Below are 20,344 nucleotides of genomic sequence, written 5' to 3' on the forward strand. Positions count from 1 at the left end.
CCATGTCTCTCTACCGAATTTCATGGCAATCCACCAAATAGATGGTAGTCTTGTTTCTAGTGTGGCTGAAAACTTAATTTCAAGGTAGGAATATAGATGAACTGTTTACCCAAATATTGACAGGCTGTCCCTCAGCTTCCAACAAGCACTTGAATACAACAAGATGGGAGACTACCCAACAAAATCCATCATTCAAAGGTACAGTATCTAGGATATTTTAATTAAAAAAATTAAAATTTCAAAAATATCTTAAGACTATCAACATCATATGATGAAATAACATGTTTTATGTTATGTTATGACCCCTCTCCCTGCCAGCGTTCCTCCATGGGCTCCCCCTGTTCCGGGCCCAAGGCTGATGCGATGTAAACAACACCAACATGGCCCCAGTGCTCCTTGTTCCCAGTCTGGAACACTAGCTGCCAACTGAGCTAACAAGCTAACAGCAGCTACAGTTAGCAGCAGTTAGCGGTTACTCTAATGATATGCTGCCCCTGTATGATTGTAGTACAAAATCATCAGGTGGCCAATTCTCACACATTGCTCCTTTAATTATAGTGATGATGCAGGTGAGACCGAGAATGCAGATCAAGTTCCAGTAGATGCATTGCTGTATCTGAAATGATACGACATGCTTAAAAACATGTTCACCGGGAATGTTAAGTACGGCATACAGCGGTCTCAAACGCCGGCGCGCTCCGTTAAAGGAGCTGGGTGGGCAGGGATAATGGCTGAAGGGATTTGGCTCTTTAGCAGCACCGGGGTTAGCAGTTCGGCTGCAGTATTAGCTGGCGGAACAATGGACCCTCACACCAGCCTGTTTACAGAACACAGCAAATCCACATAAGCGGTGAAATGGCTTGCCGGATACCACACACTTCCAGAAGCCAGACTCATGCACGCACACTTTTTCTCACGAACACACACACACACACACACACACACACACACACACACACACACACACACACACACACACATACAGTTGCGACCTTTATATCTATTTTTTTTTTCATCTGACCTCCCCACACACACTTCTTTTCTCTGTCATTCTCACACAGATATGCTCACAATTGCAGCAGGAACAGGTGGGAGTAATGATTTAGAGGACTTCTCTGGTGTTTTTGCCTCCGCCTGTCCCTCTTCTCAGTCTCCTCTTCCCACTTTTTATCCCCGACCGCAACATCTGTCTAACCAGCGCTTGTGTTTGTGTATCGTGTATCATGTATGTATCATGTACATGTCAACACCTCACAGATGGCTGTTGTAGACACGCCAGACAGGCAGACAGACACGCACACACACACACAAATTAGTTGATCCCTCCAAAACGGTCATGTACAGCTGTTCGTATGATTATGTGATTATGTGTGTGTTCGTGCACATGCGTGTGTGTCTATACAGGGTGAGTGTGTGTTATTCAAAGTGCCGTTGGGACCCCTGAGACAGACCAAGTGTGTTCGCAACTACTTATATCATACTGATCATAGAGACAAACTTAGTTACACCTCTGGGGAGACACACACACACGCTTAATGAAGATGAAGCCATTCATTGCACAGAACAGTTGGGAAATTCCCCTGAGAGGCCAAATGTGGGTATGTTCTGGCAAAAATGATTTTGATAGACAAAGTGGAAATAAAAACGGGAGAGGGGGGAAATTACATGAGTCCGTAAGAAGAAGGAAAGAGGAGAAACAGTGAGAGAGCTCAAACATCTTTGCCCCTGAGAATTGGTGAAACACCAGAAAATTCAAAAAGACGAATGTCAGAATTTATCTCAAACTACATCGATATTTCTTTGGAGAGCTTTCAGATTTTCAGATGGAGTCCAACCACAGACTCTCCTGAGAGTGTGATTAACGTCAGTCTGTATCTATTGGAGCTCCCTTTGGGAAACAGGAGCAACAGCTGCTTCAGTCATGAGAAAGCAAGACTGAGGCTGCACTGGTTAAGATGAGAAGACGGTGATGCTAAAAGCAGAGAAACAGGGTTTTTTTCTTCTCATCATGTCTGTTACTTGAGCCAAACTCCTTCATTTGTGGCCTGAAACCAAACTCAAGCCTCAGCAATCTGTCGATCTATTTACGTTTTTGAGACGTGACTTGCACACCCTGTCATATACAGGGACAGGGATGGAAATCGAGGTGTGGAAGGCCGGAGGGATGAGGAATATCTATCTATTTTCGAGCGATGGGGCGAGGAGATGGTTTCAGCCTGTGATGGCATTTTTCCACGGAAACCTTAAATGGACGGCGGAAGATTGAAGAATTCCCAGGTCCCGTGCCGCCAGGCAGATCAGAGGGATGAGGCCTTGGGGTGATGGCTGATTTTAGAGTTGTGACCATATCAGGGAGGAGACGGTTTGATATAAAACGGCATGGCCTCATCTCAAACACCCGTATTCCTCCTGAGCGTACCTCCGCCTACTGCATCGGTGAGCATTTCAGTCAAATGTTGGATCTTATTAACTAATGGCCAACGTCCTTCTTCTGAATTTCTGCTGTCTCTCCTTTGGTTAGCCTCTCTTTGCAGCAGCCAGAAGGTGAGTGAGCTGGTCAGTGTTCGCTGGTGGCAGCAGCAGCAGCCATGCCGGGTGCGTATAAAGGGGAGTGCGGGGATAATGTGGACCCCATGCCGTTCCTGGTTCCCTCAGAGAAGGAGCGCCTGGATGCTATGAATAAACCATATGACATCAAGCGCTCCTGCTGGATCAAAGACGAGAAGGAGGCTTTCGTCGCTGGGGAGATTCAGTCTGAAGATGGGGACAAAGTCACAGTCAAGACCACCAAGAACACTGTAAGAGTAACACTGAAGCTAAGTGTTTTTTTTTGCATACACACATTTTTATTAAGTGAAATTCATGTAGATGAACTGATTGAGTGATTATCCCACTTTTTGATCAGACTGTGACCGTGAGGATGGATGATGTTCAGCAGATGAACCCTCCGAAGTTCTACCAGGCCAGCGACATGGCCAACCTCACCTTCCTCAACGAGGCCAGCGTCTTGGAAAACCTGCGTAGCCGCTACGTCAGCATGAGGATCTATGTAAGCCTCCGTTAATTAACAGTGAGGACCTCACAGCACTGCAAAAACTTCCTCAAGACCTTGTTTATATCACACCTTAAGGACAGCTGTTAAATCAGTTGTATAATATCTTCTGTAGCTCTTGAGAAGATTTGCCAAGCCTTAGAACACAACCCTGATGATGTCATAATGATGTCATTGGGGTTCGCCTAGGAGACTTTATATTTTGTAAGAGAAGGGAGAGTTGCAAAACTGAGGCTTAAAGTTTAAAATATAAAGGGGTTTACCAAGAAGGGTGGGTCTAATAAAAAGACACTGTTGGTTGCATTATGGGAAATGTAGGAACCAACGTAGGATTGGCTCAGGCTGCTTCAATTTTGACCACATTTTTTTTGTTATCTGTCTCTTACAAATCCCCAAAAACTATGAAGTGAAAGACTAAATCAGTGGTATCCCCTTTTAAAGGGCATTCTGTGAATCATAAATCTTGAAATATAACCTTAAAAAAGGCAGGAAGCCAGAATAATAACCTCAGAATAACAAAGTAACGTATACTTTAAGTTGCAGGAGTTTAAAAAAAAAAAAAGTTTAACAACTTAAAATGATTTGTTCCTTTGTCCGAATTTACATTGTAGGCAATTACTAATAGAAGCAATGAAGTGTGGAAAATGGATGCAACAAAAACACACATATCACTTTTTTTGCACAACAACTCCTCGGCTGTATTTAACTTATACACATATAAATATATACATCAAATTGTGGGCTTTTTCCACAGTAGCGCCAGACTTCTCATTAGCATTTTAAAGCTCACATTACCAATCTTGTCAACCATTCCATCCTGATGCAGCCTTTAAAACTTCTTCACATGTTCCTTTCCTCTTACAGACCTACTCGGGCCTCTTCTGCGTGACGATCAACCCATACAAATGGCTGCCCATCTACGGGGCCAAGGTGGCTCAGGTGTACAAGGGGAAGAAACGCAACGAAGCTCCCCCTCACCTCTTCTCCATCTCTGACAACGCCTACCACGACATGCTGATGGGTGAGGAGAGGGCAAGGGCACGGTGTGGAGGGTGAAACATTTCTATCAGACATACTGTAGGCCATTGTTCGGAGAGGGGAGGGAGGTAGAGCCAGCGATGAGGAGAGGTAAGCATGCATGTGGCATGCGGTGATTCGGGATGACCCCCCTTGAGAGTTGCTCGAAAGTCATTATGTGGAAAATGGGAGTGGGGCAGTTGCTGGAAGTATGTAATCAGTGTGGTGTGTGATGATTTGTTCAGGGAGTAGAAAAATATTTGAAGCCATTATATGGCATCAGGGGAGAGCTGACAGCTGTCTGCGTTGTTAGGACTGCTGACAGAAAACATCAGCAGTCCTCTGATCTGCTCAGAGGGAAAATCAGCAGTAATTATTCTTGTCTCTCACACGCTCTCTGTTTCACTCCTGCCCTCTTTATGTCCCATCAACACAGAGCATGAGAACCAGTCTATGCTGATCACGTAAGGACATGTTTTCTTCTCTTTTGTTTTTTAATTTTTTAAAATTTTTTAACAAAGGGACTCAGTGTATCCTGCAAGTCTCACTAGAATTAATTCCTCATTGTTGTTTCTCCTTCAGTGGAGAATCTGGTGCAGGCAAGACTGAAAACACTAAAAAAGTCATTCAGTACTTTGCCAATGTTGGAGCCACTGGGAGCAAAACCTCAGACTCCAAGGCAAGTGTGTGTGTATGTACGGACATGATTTTATAAGTTGCTTTTCTTGTCTTAGAAAATCATATATACTTCTCTTCTCTTCTCTTCTCTTCTCTTCTCTTCTCTTCTCTTCTCTTCTCTTCTCTTCTCTTCTCTTCTCTCAGGGCTCCCTGGAGGACCAGATCATTCAGGCTAACCCGGTGCTAGAGGCATTTGGCAACGCCAAGACCATCAGGAACAACAACTCCTCGCGCTTTGTAGGGACACATAAATAGCAAATTTTTTTTAACATCATGAAATAAAAATGGAATAAACACACTTGTGAGAATAATATGTAGCCTATGTGTCATTTCAGGGAAAGTTCATCCGCATCCATTTTGGGCCCACGGCTAAGCTGGCTGGTGCTGACATCGAGAGCTGTGAGTGCTTTTCTTTTATTACTTTGTACAAATTCATAATACCATTTTTCTTCATCAAATACAAATATTGTCATTGTGGTGTGTGTGTGTGTGTGTGTGTGTGTGTGTGTGTGTGTTTGTGTGTGCATGCATCAGATCTTCTAGAGAAATCAAGAGTGATTTCCCAGCAGGCTGCTGAGAGAGGATACCATATCTTCTACCAACTCCTGTCTGGGAGGAAGCCAGAGCTCATGGGTGAGACAGATATTGCTGCAATGACATCAGCTGATATGGAGATATAGTGAGCTACTGATCTGTATCACCTTACTGCTGTTGACACCTTACTGTTTTACCATCCAATTTATGAATGCTAATATTTGCCCTCCATTTCCTCCACATCTGGGGAAAAAGGACATTTTACAATGAACAGCTTACAATGACACACGTTTCCATGGATGTCAGTGGATGGTGAGAAGGGTAGTGTTGTTTAAGAGTCTGGTCACATACAGGTTCGAGAAGACTGTGTTTCTAGAAGTTTATTCTTAAATATTAAACCTAGAGTCAACAGCATACAGCACTCTAGCCAGCGGTGCTGGTAGCCCAGGGTTCTGCAGTTGCCAGGATGAATGTGGAAAGAGTGCTGAGTTTCAGCTCGTTTGAAGAAACAGAGGTTAAAAAACAAAACATATTTTATGTCAGCTGTTACACCTGAACACAACACATCAAGACTGAGAGTAGCCTAGCCGAAGTAGTTAGTTAGGAAACGAGCACAGATGTTTAAACAGTTTGCTAAAAGTAGATAAATGGTTGAAATAAAGCACATTTAAACTGTTGAACTAGCTACTTAGCTAAAAGTTATGGATACAGAGTTGAAATAGTTTGGATGGATGAAATAAATTAGCTGAAATTAGCTTAGCCACAGCTAACACAATGATGTTAACCCTAGTTAGCTCAAAGTAGTGGATTAAATCTGAAGGAGCTAGCTAAAACTAGTGGGTATGGCCAAAGTAGCTAGATAAAACTTGTCTAACATTAATGAAAAAGCCTGAGGTGGTGGATTATAGCTAATACTGGTTAAACAGTTGAAATTGTTAACTTAAAGGAGGCAAGTAGAAACTTCTGCCATTAGTTGTATGAATGGAAACTTCACCTAAATGTTAACAGTTCAATTGTGTGAGAAAAGAGTAAACAAAGGTAATATCCAGTTGAAATGAATGTAGTTTAAGACATTTGAAACATGTCTTGTTTGTAATATACATACCATAACATACAGTGTTAAACAGTGGAGTTTTCTTCCAAAGTAACAATTAATCATTGTTTTTTTTTTGATTATGTGTGTATCTATGTCTTTCAGAGGCTCTGCTGCTGAGCCCAGACCCCAAACAGTATGTGTGGGTGAGTCAGGGAGTCACTGTGGTGGACAACATGGACGACGGGGAGGAACTGATGCTCACTGATGTGAGTCCATAGCCTTTCTCTCTTACTGATGCTTTGCTCTCATTTAAAATCAGCAACAAAGACAGAATCACTGCTTTGCATATCCAAAGGAAAAAAAAAATCTATGACTGCATCGGCCAGTTGATGGTGCTGTTGCTTCTCTGTGTGCGGTGCTGCAGCTCTGGTCTCTGTCCTCTCTGTCTGACTCTCTCCATGCTGCTGTATCCACAGGAAGCCTTTGATGTCCTGGGCTTCACCCCCGAGGAGAAGATGAGCGTGTACAAGCTGACTGGAGGCATAATGCACTTTGGCAACTTGAAGTTCAAACAGAAACCCAGAGAGGAGCAGGCTGATGTGGATACTACTGAGGGTATCAAAGTCCACCTCTCTCTGTCTCTGTCTCTCTTATTCTGGTGTCACAGCTCATGTATTTCAAACTCTATTTTATGTTTTTTTTCCCTTTCATCAACTTCCATCTAACCCTAACCCTTCTTAAAGTGGCTGACAAAGTCGCCCACCTCATGGCCATCAACTCTGGAGAGCTGCAGAAGGGCATAACACGCCCCAGGGTCAAGGTTGGCAACGAGTTTGTGACCAAAGGTATTCAAAAAGACATTATTCAGATAATTAAGATAATTAATTATCCCATCAATTGCTGTTCTTGTAAACAAAGACTGTTCAACCAGGTTAGGCGTTGCACTCGTCCACCATTCAAATATTTGAATTTGAATTGTCAGGTCAGAACCAGGACCAGTGTGTGTACTCCATCGGAGCTCTGGCGAAGGCCATCTACGACCGCATGTTCAAGTGGATGGTGACCCGCATCAATCGGACCCTGGACACCAAGATGCAGCGGCAGTACTTCATAGGAGTGCTGGACATCGCCGGGTTTGAGATCTTTGAGGTGAGATGACGATTCGCTGGGTGAGTTATGATCATGATCTCATGATATCTCATCGCGCTGAGATCCAGCTCTGCCTTTCACCTCCAGCTCAACAGCTTTGAGCAGCTGTGCATCAACTTCACTAATGAGAAGCTGCAGCAGTTCTTCAACCACCACATGTTTGTGCTGGAGCAGGAAGAGTACAAGAAGGAGGGTATCGACTGGGTCTTCATTGACTTCGGCCTGGACCTGCAGGCCTGCATCGACCTGCTGGAGAGGGTAACGCACACACACACACACACACACACACACACACACACACACACACACACACACACACACACACACACACACACACACAGAGCGACACACGTACTCAAGAGTCACTCACATTGAATTTTTGTATTTCTGCTTCCTTATCTCTGTCTCCTCTGTAGCCTATGGGCATTTTCTCCATCCTGGAGGAGCAGTGTGTGTTTCCAAAGGCGACAGACGCGACCTTCAAGGCAGCACTGTTTGACAACCACCTGGGCAAGTCCTCCAACTTCCTCAAGCCAAAAGGGGGGAAGAGAGGACCCGAGGCCCACTTTGAACTTGTGCACTATGCCGGCACCGTGAGTAGCATTTGACATGACAGCGTTAGTGGCTGGAAAATACACAAACACTAAGATAGAGATGGGAATATAAAGCACAATCAAACATAAAAAATAATAACATAGGTTTGTGTGTATCAGCTTCACTTAATTACAAGACCTTGTTTGTGTTTTAGCTGAAAAAAACTGTAAATTTCTTTCCTCACATTGTCTGCAGTTATGTGTAAAATCTTCTTTACCTCTGCCAACAAAGTAAGTCCTATCTCTGAATGTAAAGCAAGGTGTGTACATGGGTGCAGTTAAGCAGCTTGTGCCTCTCACAGGTGGGCTACAACATCACTGGCTGGCTGGAGAAGAACAAAGACCCCCTGAATGAGACGGTGGTGGGACTCTTCCAGAAGTCCTCCCTGCCTCTGCTGGCTCTGCTCTTCAAAGAGGAGGAGGCTGCCGGGGGAGCCAAGAAACAAAAGAAAGGGTCCTCCTTTCAAACCGTCTCCAACTTCTACAGAGTACGTCACGCAGCCACACAGGGATGCTTTCACCCGTTGTGTGCGGGCGAACACACACAACTTCATGCCTGAAATGCCGAAACTAATGAGTGGCTGATTCCTGTCTCAGTGAGAGAACTAAAAGAACTGTAACAGCACACTTATATCATGTATATGTAATATGATATCATGTGTTATTATATTATCAAATAATAATAATAACAATATCTAAAGGAGTAGTGTGACATACTTCCGTATCATGTTCATCATTATATAACGCAGTTTCTTTTGCTGAGAGTTAGATATGAAGCTACAGTCAGTAGCCGGTTAGCTTAGCTTAGCGTAAGATAAAAGCTGGAGATGGGGAAACAGCTATTCTCTTGCTAAATCCCTCATAAATTATGAAATGACATTACACTTACTTTTGTTCAGATTGTATCATTTATGAGCTTTAGAAGTGCTGGTGGGCAGACTTCTTTATCTTTGGACTGACCCAGTCTTTATGCTAAGATAAGCTAATCAGATGCTACCCATAGCCTCATGTTTAGCAGACAGACGTGAGAGTGGTATTGATCCTCATATCTAATTCTTCACCAGAAAATGGATAAGCATATTTACCAAAATGTCAAAAATCTTTGAATTAGTCTGTCAGCCGTAACTCATCATAAAGTTTAAAGAGCAACTTTCAGGGCGGAGTCCCCAGTCAATCAAAGTGTAGGGAAAATATACATACTTATAGAATATTGTGTATGTAAATATATATTAGCTTAAAAGTGCAAAGACATACAAAATGCCTTCATTTAAAAATACTTCAATACTCACAATATGTTCATTACCTCAGGTATGAATAATTACATTATTTATGCACAACAGGAACAACTGAATAAGCTGATGAGCACTCTGCGAAGCACTGCTCCTCACTTTGTCCGCTGCATCGTGCCCAACGAGTTCAAGAAGTCAGGTCAGTGAGTGAAGCCACTGTTTTTATTCCATCTACTCTATCTCAAGTTGCAAAAATGAGTTCACTCTGTCAAGGAAGGTTTTGGAACTGTATGATGCTGATAATTATCACATTTGTCTGTCTTTCATGTCATAAAGGTGTGACAGATAACCATCTGATCCTGCACCAGTTAGCATGTAACGGCGTGCTGGAGGGGATCCGTATCTGCAGGAAAGGATTCCCCAACAGACTACAGTACCCAGAATTCAAACAAAGGTCTGACTCCATTTTCTTCCGATGTCTATATTTTTATGTTATTTATCAACATTATCATTTCCATGATCTTTATGGTCCTCTTCCCCCCCTTATAACTCTTACGTTTCATCCCTCTTCTTATTATCTGACTGCCCTTATGTTTTGATTTTCATCATTCCATTGTCTCATTCTCCTCCTCTTCCTGATGTTTCGTAGGTACTACATCCTCAACCCCAACGTCATCCCTAAGGGATTCGTTGACAGCAGGAAGGCCTCTGAGTTGCTCCTGAGTTCAGTTGGCCTGGATAATATGGAGTACCGCATCGGCCACACCAAGGTACACCGTTGTTATGATTGGCCTAAGACACAATAATTAAATAATACCTCTTATTGCACAAATAAAATAAGATTTTATATATTAGAATTTAGATACTGTATGTGTAAAGACTCCACATATATGTCAGTATATGCCAATGTCTTCTTATATCACATTTCATACATTTCCTTTTCCACATTTGTGATTATGTTTATAAGACATTTAATGAGACAGTAATTGGTATTTTAGTTGAAAAATGGCAAAATATACTTGACATATTGTACAGTACATTGCAAACAGAGTTTGCCAATATATTACATCCCTACATGTAACTTATATAAAACAAACTCAGTTGCGCACAAAATTATATTTGTGTTTTCCTCGGCAGGTGTTTTTCCGTGCAGGCATCCTGGCGAAGCTGGAGGACATGCGTGACGAGCGGCTGGTGAAGATCATCACCATGCTGCAGGCTCAACTCAGGGGAACTCTGATGAGGATCGAGTTTAAGAAGATGGTGGACAGACGGTAAGTGTATGTGTGTGTGTGTGTGTGTGTGTGTGTGTATACACAAAATGTGTTCTCCGTTATGACAGCTGGGTCACAGAGATGCTGTGTTCAATGAATGCTTGTAAGCAATAATAATGTGTCCATATTTATGTGTGTGTGATGCAGAATTGCGCTGATGGCCATCCAACGCAACGTGAGGAAATTCCTTCAATTACGCTACTGGGGGTGGTGGAAACTCTACAACAAGGTAAAATGCTGAATTTTAATCTCATGTCAAATGATATGTTATCACCATCTCTCTCACCACCATCATCATATTTCCTGCCTCGGCTCCTGCAGGTGAAGCCCCTGCTGATGGTTGCCCGTCAGGAGGAGATCTTCAAGGCGAAGGAAGAGGAGCTGAGGGCGGCTGTGGAGAAAGTCAAAGAGCTGGAGGGTAAAATCAAAAATCTGGAGGGGAAGATGGCCACCCTTTCACAGGAGAAGAAAGATCTTTCCTTGGCATTGGCTGCAGTAAGTTTATGTCATCTACGCATAGTTTCGTCAGCTGATGCTTGTGTGAATAATTGTTATATAATATTTTAAATCCTCTGTTTTCTTGTTCATTTGATATAGTTTCATATAAAGGAAGATAGAAATGTGTCTCTCTTCTTACTCTTCTAGTAACATTACATTCCAGTCCCGTTAATGGTGCTTTGGTTCAGTTATTCTGAAAAAAAAATAAAAATCTTTGAAAAGCCCATACATTCTTTAAACAGCACATACATTTTGGGGTCATTTGGGTTGACAAATGGCTCATAAATATATACATATTCTGAAGCCAGAGCTGTTGATACATCTTTCCTCGGTCATTACACCAGTATAGTTAACACTCACATATACACGCTTAATCTGCTTGTCTTTCCACAGGAGCAAGACACACTGAGTGATGCTGAGGAGCGCGCCACCCAACTGATGCACCAAAAGGTCCAGCTGGAGGAATCATTGCAGGTAATAGATGATTAAAGATAAACCATATCTATCTATATATCTATCTATCTCTCTCTCTCTTTCTCTCTCTCTCTCTCTCTCTCTCTCTCTCTCTCTCTCTCTCTCTCTATATATATATATATATATATATATATATATATATATATATATATATATATATATATATATATATATATATTATATATGAATAATGTTAATGCAGATAATCTTATTACCAATCTGTGATATTTGTGAAATTTGATTTAAAGGACTTTGAGGCCTAGAAACAGCTGGAAAAACTGTCCTGTGTCTAAAATAACTGAATTTAGGATCTACGTGAGCGCCTGGAGGAAGAAGAAGGCAACACAGCCTCCCTCCACGGCCAGAGGAGGCAGCTGGAGGGGGAACTGACTGAGCTGAAGAGAGACCTGGAGTCTCTGGAGTCCACACTGGCCAGGACTGAGAAAGAGAAACAGGTAGAGAGGAGGAGGAGGATGAGGAGTAGAGAAATTGTTTATTTTGTTTCAGAAAAACAGAATATTAGATGTAGGCTTTTGCCACTGAGTTCTGTTTAATGGTGTGTTTAGGGCCTGGACTTCAAGGTACGAACTCTGACAGGCGACCTGAGTCAGAGAGATGACCAAATCGGCAAACTGCAGAAGGAAAGAAGAGCTCTGGAGGAACTGCAACAGGTAAACAAATAGGCACGTGTGTGTGTAGGTGGACATGCACACACAACAACATGCATAAACATAAACTATGTAATTTTATAATTTAATCAGAAAACTCTGGAGGATCTGCAAACAGAAGAGGACAAAGTGAACCATCTGACCAAGACCAACAGCAAGCTCAACAACCAAGTGAATGAGGTACAAGCAGAAAGGCCTGCTTGACCTTAAGATTTTCGATTATCAAGTTAGGCTGAATATACCGAATATTTGTATGTGTGGGTGTGTGTGTAGCTGGAGGACAGCTGGGAGCAGGAGAAGAGGATCAGGGCGGAGGTGGAGAAAGCGAGAAGGAAGGCAGAGGGGGACCTGAAGATGACCATAGAGAACCTGAATGAGATGGAGAATGCTAAGCTCGACCTGGAGGAAGTCATCAAGAAGTGAGGGACACACACACACACACACACACACACACACACACACACACACACACACACTTCTCATAACTTCTCATAACAAACAAAACAAACTAATACACTACAGTAGAAGATACATCTGTGTGTGTTCCTCACTCTCTTTCATACTTAATGATCCCCTTCTGCTGTATGTGCGCGTGTGTGTTTGTTTGTGTGTGTGTGTGCGTGTGTGTTCATCCAGGAGAGACTTTGAGATCAACAACATGAACTCGAAGCTGGAGGACGAACAGTCTCTCAGCTCCATGCTCAGCCGCAAGCTCAAAGAGCACCAGGTACAAACGACTACACTTGCCGATTTTGTGTCTTCTTCTGTGGTTTAAGATGTGATGATCAGTTAGGTCAGCTAGCTATGTACAGAGCAATTAAGAGCCCCAGACCAGCCCCAGCGTGTGTAGATGTTTGCATATTTATGCTACATTGTGTAGTTATTTTCAGCCATGCCTGCAGCCACTTAAGTCCGGACTGAAATATCTCGGCAACTGACATTCATGCTCCCCAGAGGATGAATGCTAACGACTTCTATGACCCCCATGACTTTGCTTATAGCAACACTATCAAGTCAAATATACATTTGTTAGGGACTAATGACATTTAGTTCTTATTAGTAAATTAGCTTGCTAATAAACTAAAGATAGCTGCTTAAAGGTTCAATATGTAAGAATCACCCACTTGTCAAATTCATACTCAAAATATATGGGCAGCATGTCACTACACAGTAACAGCTAACTCCTGCTAACTGTAGTGGCTGTTAGCTAGTTAGCTCAGTTCGTTGTGTGTTCCAGACTGTTGTGGTATGATTCTCGTTACTATTCCCAGTTACAAAACAATTTTTATTTTGGAGCTAAGAACAAGGGTGGATAATATTTCTATAGTTGTCTTGATTATATAAGTGTTAATTTTGAAATAGAATGTGTTGGGCTCCTGATATCGGTGAATTCAGTGCAGTGAGCCTGGCAATTATTGAGCAGCGTTAAATGTCAGGTGACGAATGTTGCGTAAGGTTAAAAAAACGAAAGGATGATGGGGTGTAAATGTGAGATAACAGATGACTGTGTGGGGAAAAGAAGACAGTGTTTGAATTTAAGGTTGAATTTGAGATTTGGAATTCGAGTGAAGATGAGGAGTGGAAGAAATAAATGAGAATAATAGATATCTGTTTTTAAAGATGGGAGTTTATTTTTGTTTGTGTGGTTCTTCTCAGGCCCGCATCGAGGAGCTGGAGGAGGAGCTGGAAGCAGAACGAGCCATGAGAGCCAAGGTACAGCTCTAGTCTATAATGACCTTGTTTAAACAGTAGCCACTGTAGTTAGGGAAGAAACTGCTGATTATTTTAGTTTAGTCTGTAAAATGTCAAAAAATTGTGAACAATGCTCACCACAAAGTGACGGCTTCAATTTTTTTTTTCACAACCAACAGTCCAAAACAGAAACACTGTTCATCTCGTATCATAAAAGGACAAAGAAAAGCTGCAAATCTTTATATTTAACAAACTGAAACAAGAATAATGGAAATGATTAATCAATTAACAAAATAGCTGGTGATTATTCTTTAATCGACAGGTGGAGAAGCAGAGGGCGGAGCTATCACGAGATCTTGAGGACCTCAGTGATAGACTGGAAGAGGCAGGAGGAGCCACAGTCGCCCAGGTGAGTGTGACCGACACCTGTCGATCAACCTCAACTTTGACCATTTTTGTTTTGGTCAGAAAACCTTAAAGTACAACTCTGTCTGTGGTTGACCGGTTCAGATTGAGCAGAACAGGAAGCGGGAGACGGACCTGCTGAAGCTGAGGCGGGAGCTGGAGGAGGCGGCGCTCCAATCAGAGGCCACCGCGGCAGCGCTGAGGAAGAAGCACTCAGATGCGATGGCGGAGCTGGGGGAGCAGCTGGAGAACCTGACCAGGCTGAAGGTGAAACTGGAGAAGGACAAGCAGAGCATGAGGGCGGAGATCGAAGATCTCAACGTCACCATGGAGACCATACAGAAAGCGAAGGTGCAGACTAAATCTTGAGTGATTAACACTATGATAACACATCAGACGTGACTCATGACCGATACGAAATCCTGCTTTTGAGTGCAGATGAACTCTGAAGCCCACGCCCACAAGCTGGAGGACAACCTGGGGGAGGCCAACGCTCGCCTGGCGGAGATGGAGCGCACTCAGACGGAGCTCAGCACCACCAAAATCCACCTGACTGGTGAGGACACAGACATGGATGCTCACACACACTGTGTCTTTGTGTGTGTGTTTTCTGGTTTATTGACAGTTTGCTCCTTTGTTCCTGCGTGTGTGTGTGTGTGTGTGTGTGTAGCGGAGAACAATGACCTGAGCAGGGAGCTGGAGGACACGCAGAGTAAGCTGACCCAGGCGACCAGGCTGAAGACCTCCCTCACCTTGCAGATCGATGAGCTCAAGCGGCAGTTGGACGAGGAGAACAAGGTACGGGTCACCACACACACACACACACACACACACACACACACACACACACACACACACACACACACACACACACACACACACACACTATTTCATTTGACCTTAAGGGAATGTGTCCCAAGTGAGAGCCTCCTACTTAGGCCACAGGAGTGAGACTAGGTGCCTTGCCTATGGGCACACCGACTAAGCTTTCAGTTTCAAGACTTTTTCTGATCTTTAGCTGACTGTTTGTATTCTTTTAGTCTCTGAAGTTTTCTTTTTGCTGCCTTTAAAACTTGCACATAAAATTACTCTTCCTCTCCTCTGCAGGGTCGTAACGCAGCAGTGGTGTCCCTGGCCAATGCCCGCCATGACCTCTCGCTGCTCAAAGAGCAGCTGGAGGAGGAATCTGAAGGCCGCGGGGAGCTGCAGCGCCTTGTGTCCAAGCTCAACGCTGACGTCACCTCCTGGAGAAGCAAGTACGAGACGGACGCCATCCACCGCACTGAGGAGCTGGAGGAGACCAAGTAGGTGGTACAGAGCGAGACGAATACAGCAGAGCCAAAAGTGTTTTATGTCTGTGTTGTTCATGAATGAAACATGGAGGTTGTCAAAATACTTTTTTCAATCTCTTTCTCTCCGTCCACCCACTCTTCTCCAGGCGCAAACTTGCAGTGCGTCTCCAGGAGGCCGAGGAGGCAGCAGAGGCGGCCCAGGCCAGAGCTGCCAGCTTGGAGAAGGTCAAGCAGAGGCTGCAGGGGGAGGTGGAGGACCTCACCATAGACCTGGAGAGGGTAACACACCAACACACACATGCAGACACATAAATGAATGCAACAGTGATATTAAGATAACAAAAGGGACATTAATATGTATTACGGTCTGCGTTTGTTTTCTCCAGTCCAACGCCGCTGCAGCAGCTCTGGATAAGAAGCAACGAGTTTTCGACAAGCTGGCGGCCGAATGGAGCCAGAAGAACGAGGAGCTGCAACTGGAACTGGACAACAGCCAGAAGGAGAGCCGCTCCTACATGACGGAGCTCTACAAGCTGAAGACGCTGTACGAGGAGAGCCAGGATCACATAGAGACCGTCCGCAAGGAGAACAAAACCCTCTCAGGTAGCCTCGAACTGCTGTGTGAAGGAGGGGATGATATCCTAAAAGGAGGATGATAATACTGAGCTCTCTCCCCCCACGCAGAGGAGATCAGGGAGTTGGTGGACCAGCTCGGGGAAGGAGGCCGCAGCGTCCACGAGCTGCAGAAGGCAAGGAAGAAACTGGAGGTGGAGAAGGAGGAGCTGCAGCTGGCTCTGGAGGAGGCCGAGGCTTCGCTGGAGGTACGACGAAAAAAAAAGCCCCACGCATGTGTGAAATCTGACCGCATGACAATATGAGAAACATGGGACATTTGCTTCTGCCCACAGTACTTTTGTCTATATTCCAGTTGTCAAGATGTGTGTGTGTGTGTGTGTGTGTGTGTGTGTGTCTCTAGGTGGAGGAAGGTAGACTGGTACGTGTACAGCTGGAGCTCGCTCAGGTCAAGGCCGACATCGACCGCAGAATCCACGAGAAGGAGGAAGAGTTTGAGGTCACAAGGTTAGAGAAGGAGCGTACACACATGAATAGACAACAGATGGACATTACAAAGCCCATCAACAACACAGAAAACAGTTAAACATGAACTTTTTTAAGTTTCAGGATCTTATAAGAAAGTAAAGATTTTATCATGAGTTTAGTGACTGTGTACAAATTACTGGAGTGGGGATGGGAGCCTTATGTTTGATTTCTTAAAACATCAAGGCCCTCGCCAAGGTTATTAATAACTGAGACTAACATTAAATGTCTCAGCTCAACCCTGATTTCAAGTTTAATATGTAAATGCAAGAAAATGTAATTGAGGCAGTCATGATATGATGGAAACAGCCATGTTGGATGTTTTTCCCTCCTTCCATTCATCAATCACTTATTCAGAACATAAAAATGCCAGTCGCTTAAGGAAAGTGATGAAAAGGCTCCTGAATTTATTAATGAAGTGTAGTGGTTAAACATACATTGATTGAAAATGGAGTGATAAACTGTCAATTGCTTTGACGAACTTGACTGGCATTTTATCTCAAACACTGTTGCTGTCTGACATTCAGGATTCTCAACATCCAACCAGCTTTTGTTTACATCAACCCTGTCAAAAACTTTAAAAGAGAAACATCATCCTCCAAGCAGTAAAGATCCACATTTACTGTTTCTAAAAATTTACATACCAGTCCTACTATATACTAGAGCATGGAGCCTGGATAAACACAATAATTTGTGTCCTCTTCATATGGCAAAATACATCCCGGGCGCAAACACTGTGCATGGACTTGATTTAACTATTAAACATTTTCTTTGCAGTACATCTGCTAGAAAAGGCTTAAATCAAATACAGATCTGGGGCATGTGGAAGGTAACAGCTGTCCTTTCATACAAATCCTACAAAAAAAGATAAAAAACTAAAATTCCCCTTTTTCCAATCCCAACAATAACTTTCCTACCGCCCCTTAAGTAAACCGTTAAATCACTGATTAACTACAGATTCGCAAGTGTACAAGTTGTACCTGTTCCACCACGCAGCTTGAACTTTGTTTCATTATTAACTCGTCCCTCACCTGTGCCGTTCCTCCAGGAAGAACCACGTGCGTGCAGTGGAGTCGCTGCAGGCCAGCCTGGAGGCAGAGGCCAAAGGTCGTGCCGAGGCTGTGAGGATGAAGAAGAAGATGGAGGGAGACCTGAACGAGATGGAGATTCAGCTGGAGCACTCCAACAGGAACAACGCTGAGCTGGTCAAAACCCTGAAGAAGCTGCAGCAGCAGATCAAAGTAGGAGATTTGTTTGAGGAAGTGCTTAAAAAAAATCCATGTGGTTTGTAAACGCCACAGCGGTAATCCGCTCCCTCCCCCGTCTCTCACCCAGGATCTGCAGGTGCAGATGGACGAGGACGCCCGTCAGCACGACGAGCTGAGGGAGAAGTACAGCCTCCAGGAGAGACGGCTGTGCCTCATGCAGGGAGAGATGGAGGAGCTGAGAGGAGGCCTGGAGGCGTCCGAGAGGGCCCGGAAACAGATCGAGCAGGAACTGGTCGACACCACAGAGAGGCTCAGTGAGTTCAACATGCAGGTGCGTGGCAGAGACAACCATGAATAAATGTTTTTCATTTTACAATCCCATTTTTCTTGATTCTTAATTCATGATCTTAATTTAGTGTTACTTCTTGCTGCTGTCTTTTCTTTTCTTTATTCAATTTCTCTTAATCTAGAACCAAAGTCTGACCATCCTGAAGAGAAAACTGGAGGCCGACCTCACCCAACTGTCCAGTGAGCACGAAGAGCTGATCTCAGAGTTCCGCTCTGTGGACGAGAGAGCCAAAAAGGCTGTGACTGATGTAAGTGAGAACTTACAAATGATAGTGCACAGGGATAAAATGCATGACACAGATTGCTGTTTTGTCAATGAATGGACAAATGTGTCTTCCTCCAGGCGACGCGACTGTGTGAGGAGCTTCGCCAGGAGCAGGACCGGAGCTCCCACCTGGAAAAGATCAAGAAGAACCAGGAGCAGAACCTCAGAGACCTCACTCTGAAGCTGGAGGAGGCCGAGCAGCAGGCTCTGAAGGCCGGGAAACGCACCATCCAGAAACTGGAGAACAGGGTGAAGAGTTGGGCTGGTTGATGGGTCTCACCAGGAACCAGGTCTCAATCACACATTGTGTTGATTCTTCACTTTCGTTGCTTCTAGATCAGGGAGGTGGAGAATGAGCTGGACCAGGAGCAGAAGCGCCACATGGAGACGGTGAAAAACCTCCGCAAGGGAGAGCGACGACTCAAGGAGCTGGTCTTCCAGACGGAGGAGGACCACAAGACCAATCAGCGCATGCAGGAGCTGGTGGAGAAACTCCAGAACAAGCTCAAATCCTACAAACGGCAGATAGAGGACGCTGTGAGTAGGACTGGTGATGCTGGATTTAAAGATAGAATATCAACATTTCTGTGCCTATAACTGGGCCATCGTAATATATCTTGTTGAGTTGTGTACTAACCCACTCCCAAATGATCAATCCCATAGAAACCCTTTTCATCTAACTGTCCGGTAGAAGGTCCATAAGAATATTTCCTAAAATGCCGAACAGTACCTTTAAAATGTGCCACTTTTAATTATGAGTCTTGGATGCCATTAGAGCCTAGAATATTAAAAAATGTGTCAATAAAAAAAAAAATAGGACACTTTCCTTTAATTCCTCAGAAGCAGACAAATTAAAGAGCGACTTGTTTTTTTTCTTCTTACTAAAATGAACCTCTTGTGTCTCTGCAGGAGGAGCAAGCCAACACCAGCCTGTCCAAATACCGGAAGACTATCCATGAACTGGACGATGCTGAGGAGCGTGCAGAGGTGGCGGAAATGACCTTGAATAAGATGCGGATGAGGAACAGAGCCTCCGCCACCAAGGGCTTCACCTCGGTGGAGATCGTCCAGGTCAGCAAGCCTGCTGGCGGAGGACAGGACGAGTAGAGGGGGAAAGAGACACACACACACACACACACACACACATCGCTTGCAGGTGGGCAATTTAAACAATTCATCTAACTCAGATTATCATCTTTGACACACACAACATTGCTCAGTGTGTCTTTGTCTTCACGCAGAGTGACACACACCCGTCCAGCCCTCCGAAGGACGCCTGACTGAGGAAGTGTGGGGTCAGGCACCCAGACAGAAAGTCTTAAAGAGGCCCAGACGGATCCTTCGAAAGTCTTAAATAATTAAACAAGTCTTTAACATCACCAATAGTCTTAATCAATATAGTCTTAGGGTGAGTCACTTAACCTGCGCTAGTCGATTTCCGCCTACACGCCACGTACGTCTTATTGTCAGTGTGCCTTGAATGTGCTGCACGTGTGGACAGTCTTGTGTGAGACAGTGTGTTTAATGTGTGTGTCTGCGCCTTGTCTGGTCTCAGTTGGTGTCTTTGCGCCGGAGGGAGGAGCGAGCGAAGCTGTGCCCTCACATCAACGACAGAGAGCCCACCTGCGTGTGTCGCTCCCACCTGTGTGTTAAAAGTGATTGTGTGTGTGTGTGTGTGTGTGTGTTTGTGTGGCGGTCCGCTGCAAAAGTCTTAATAAAGTTCAAGCAAATGAGCTGGAGGGTCTGTGGAATTCTTCATGGAACACATACGTTCATCTCTTTAGCTTTTGTTTGTGTGAGGAAGAGAAGTCTGGCGTACCGTACATCAAGCGGA

General features: G+C 44.1%; 1 protein-coding gene across 1 annotated transcript; it reads left to right on the plus strand.

Moving 5' to 3' along the window:
• The first annotated feature begins 2,002 nt into the window (after positions 1 to 2,002).
• LOC119013292 (myosin-16-like) lies at positions 2,003 to 20,243 on the plus strand. Its single transcript, XM_037087676.1, has 45 exons — positions 2,003 to 2,436; positions 2,522 to 2,798; positions 2,906 to 3,049; positions 3,917 to 4,073; positions 4,506 to 4,533; positions 4,652 to 4,760; positions 4,892 to 4,984; positions 5,083 to 5,146; positions 5,282 to 5,380; positions 6,480 to 6,583; positions 6,794 to 6,932; positions 7,061 to 7,162; positions 7,300 to 7,466; positions 7,554 to 7,724; positions 7,883 to 8,059; positions 8,362 to 8,547; positions 9,400 to 9,487; positions 9,625 to 9,742; positions 9,938 to 10,058; positions 10,426 to 10,562; positions 10,710 to 10,791; positions 10,884 to 11,057; positions 11,454 to 11,534; positions 11,843 to 11,989; positions 12,101 to 12,205; positions 12,296 to 12,382; positions 12,476 to 12,621; positions 12,839 to 12,929; positions 13,859 to 13,915; positions 14,217 to 14,303; positions 14,405 to 14,650; positions 14,738 to 14,855; positions 14,970 to 15,097; positions 15,407 to 15,603; positions 15,738 to 15,870; positions 15,978 to 16,194; positions 16,276 to 16,412; positions 16,568 to 16,671; positions 17,738 to 17,930; positions 18,025 to 18,228; positions 18,368 to 18,493; positions 18,589 to 18,759; positions 18,847 to 19,047; positions 19,420 to 19,581; positions 19,752 to 20,243. Exons 2-45 carry the CDS (start codon positions 2,589 to 2,591, stop codon positions 19,788 to 19,790), a joined length of 5,847 nt encoding a protein of 1,948 aa, XP_036943571.1. The 5' UTR covers positions 2,003 to 2,436; positions 2,522 to 2,588; the 3' UTR covers positions 19,791 to 20,243.
• Positions 20,244 to 20,344: the final 101 nt, after the last annotated feature.

This window comes from Acanthopagrus latus, chromosome 23, assembly GCF_904848185.1.
Source record: "Acanthopagrus latus isolate v.2019 chromosome 23, fAcaLat1.1, whole genome shotgun sequence".
NCBI classification, from domain to species: Eukaryota; Metazoa; Chordata; class Actinopteri; order Spariformes; family Sparidae; genus Acanthopagrus; species Acanthopagrus latus.

Bases quoted from the DNA above. Each gene is read 5' to 3' on its own strand.
- LOC119013292 (XM_037087676.1), top strand. From the start codon at position 2,589: ATGCCGGGTGCGTATAAAGGGGAGTGCGGGGATAATGTGGACCCCATG. The intron at 2,799-2,905 runs GTAAGAGTAACA...CTTTTTGATCAG, and splicing joins TCAAGACCACCAAGAACACT to ACTGTGACCGTGAGGATGGA. The intron at 15,604-15,737 runs GTAGGTGGTACA...ACTCTTCTCCAG, and splicing joins GAGGAGCTGGAGGAGACCAA to GCGCAAACTTGCAGTGCGTC.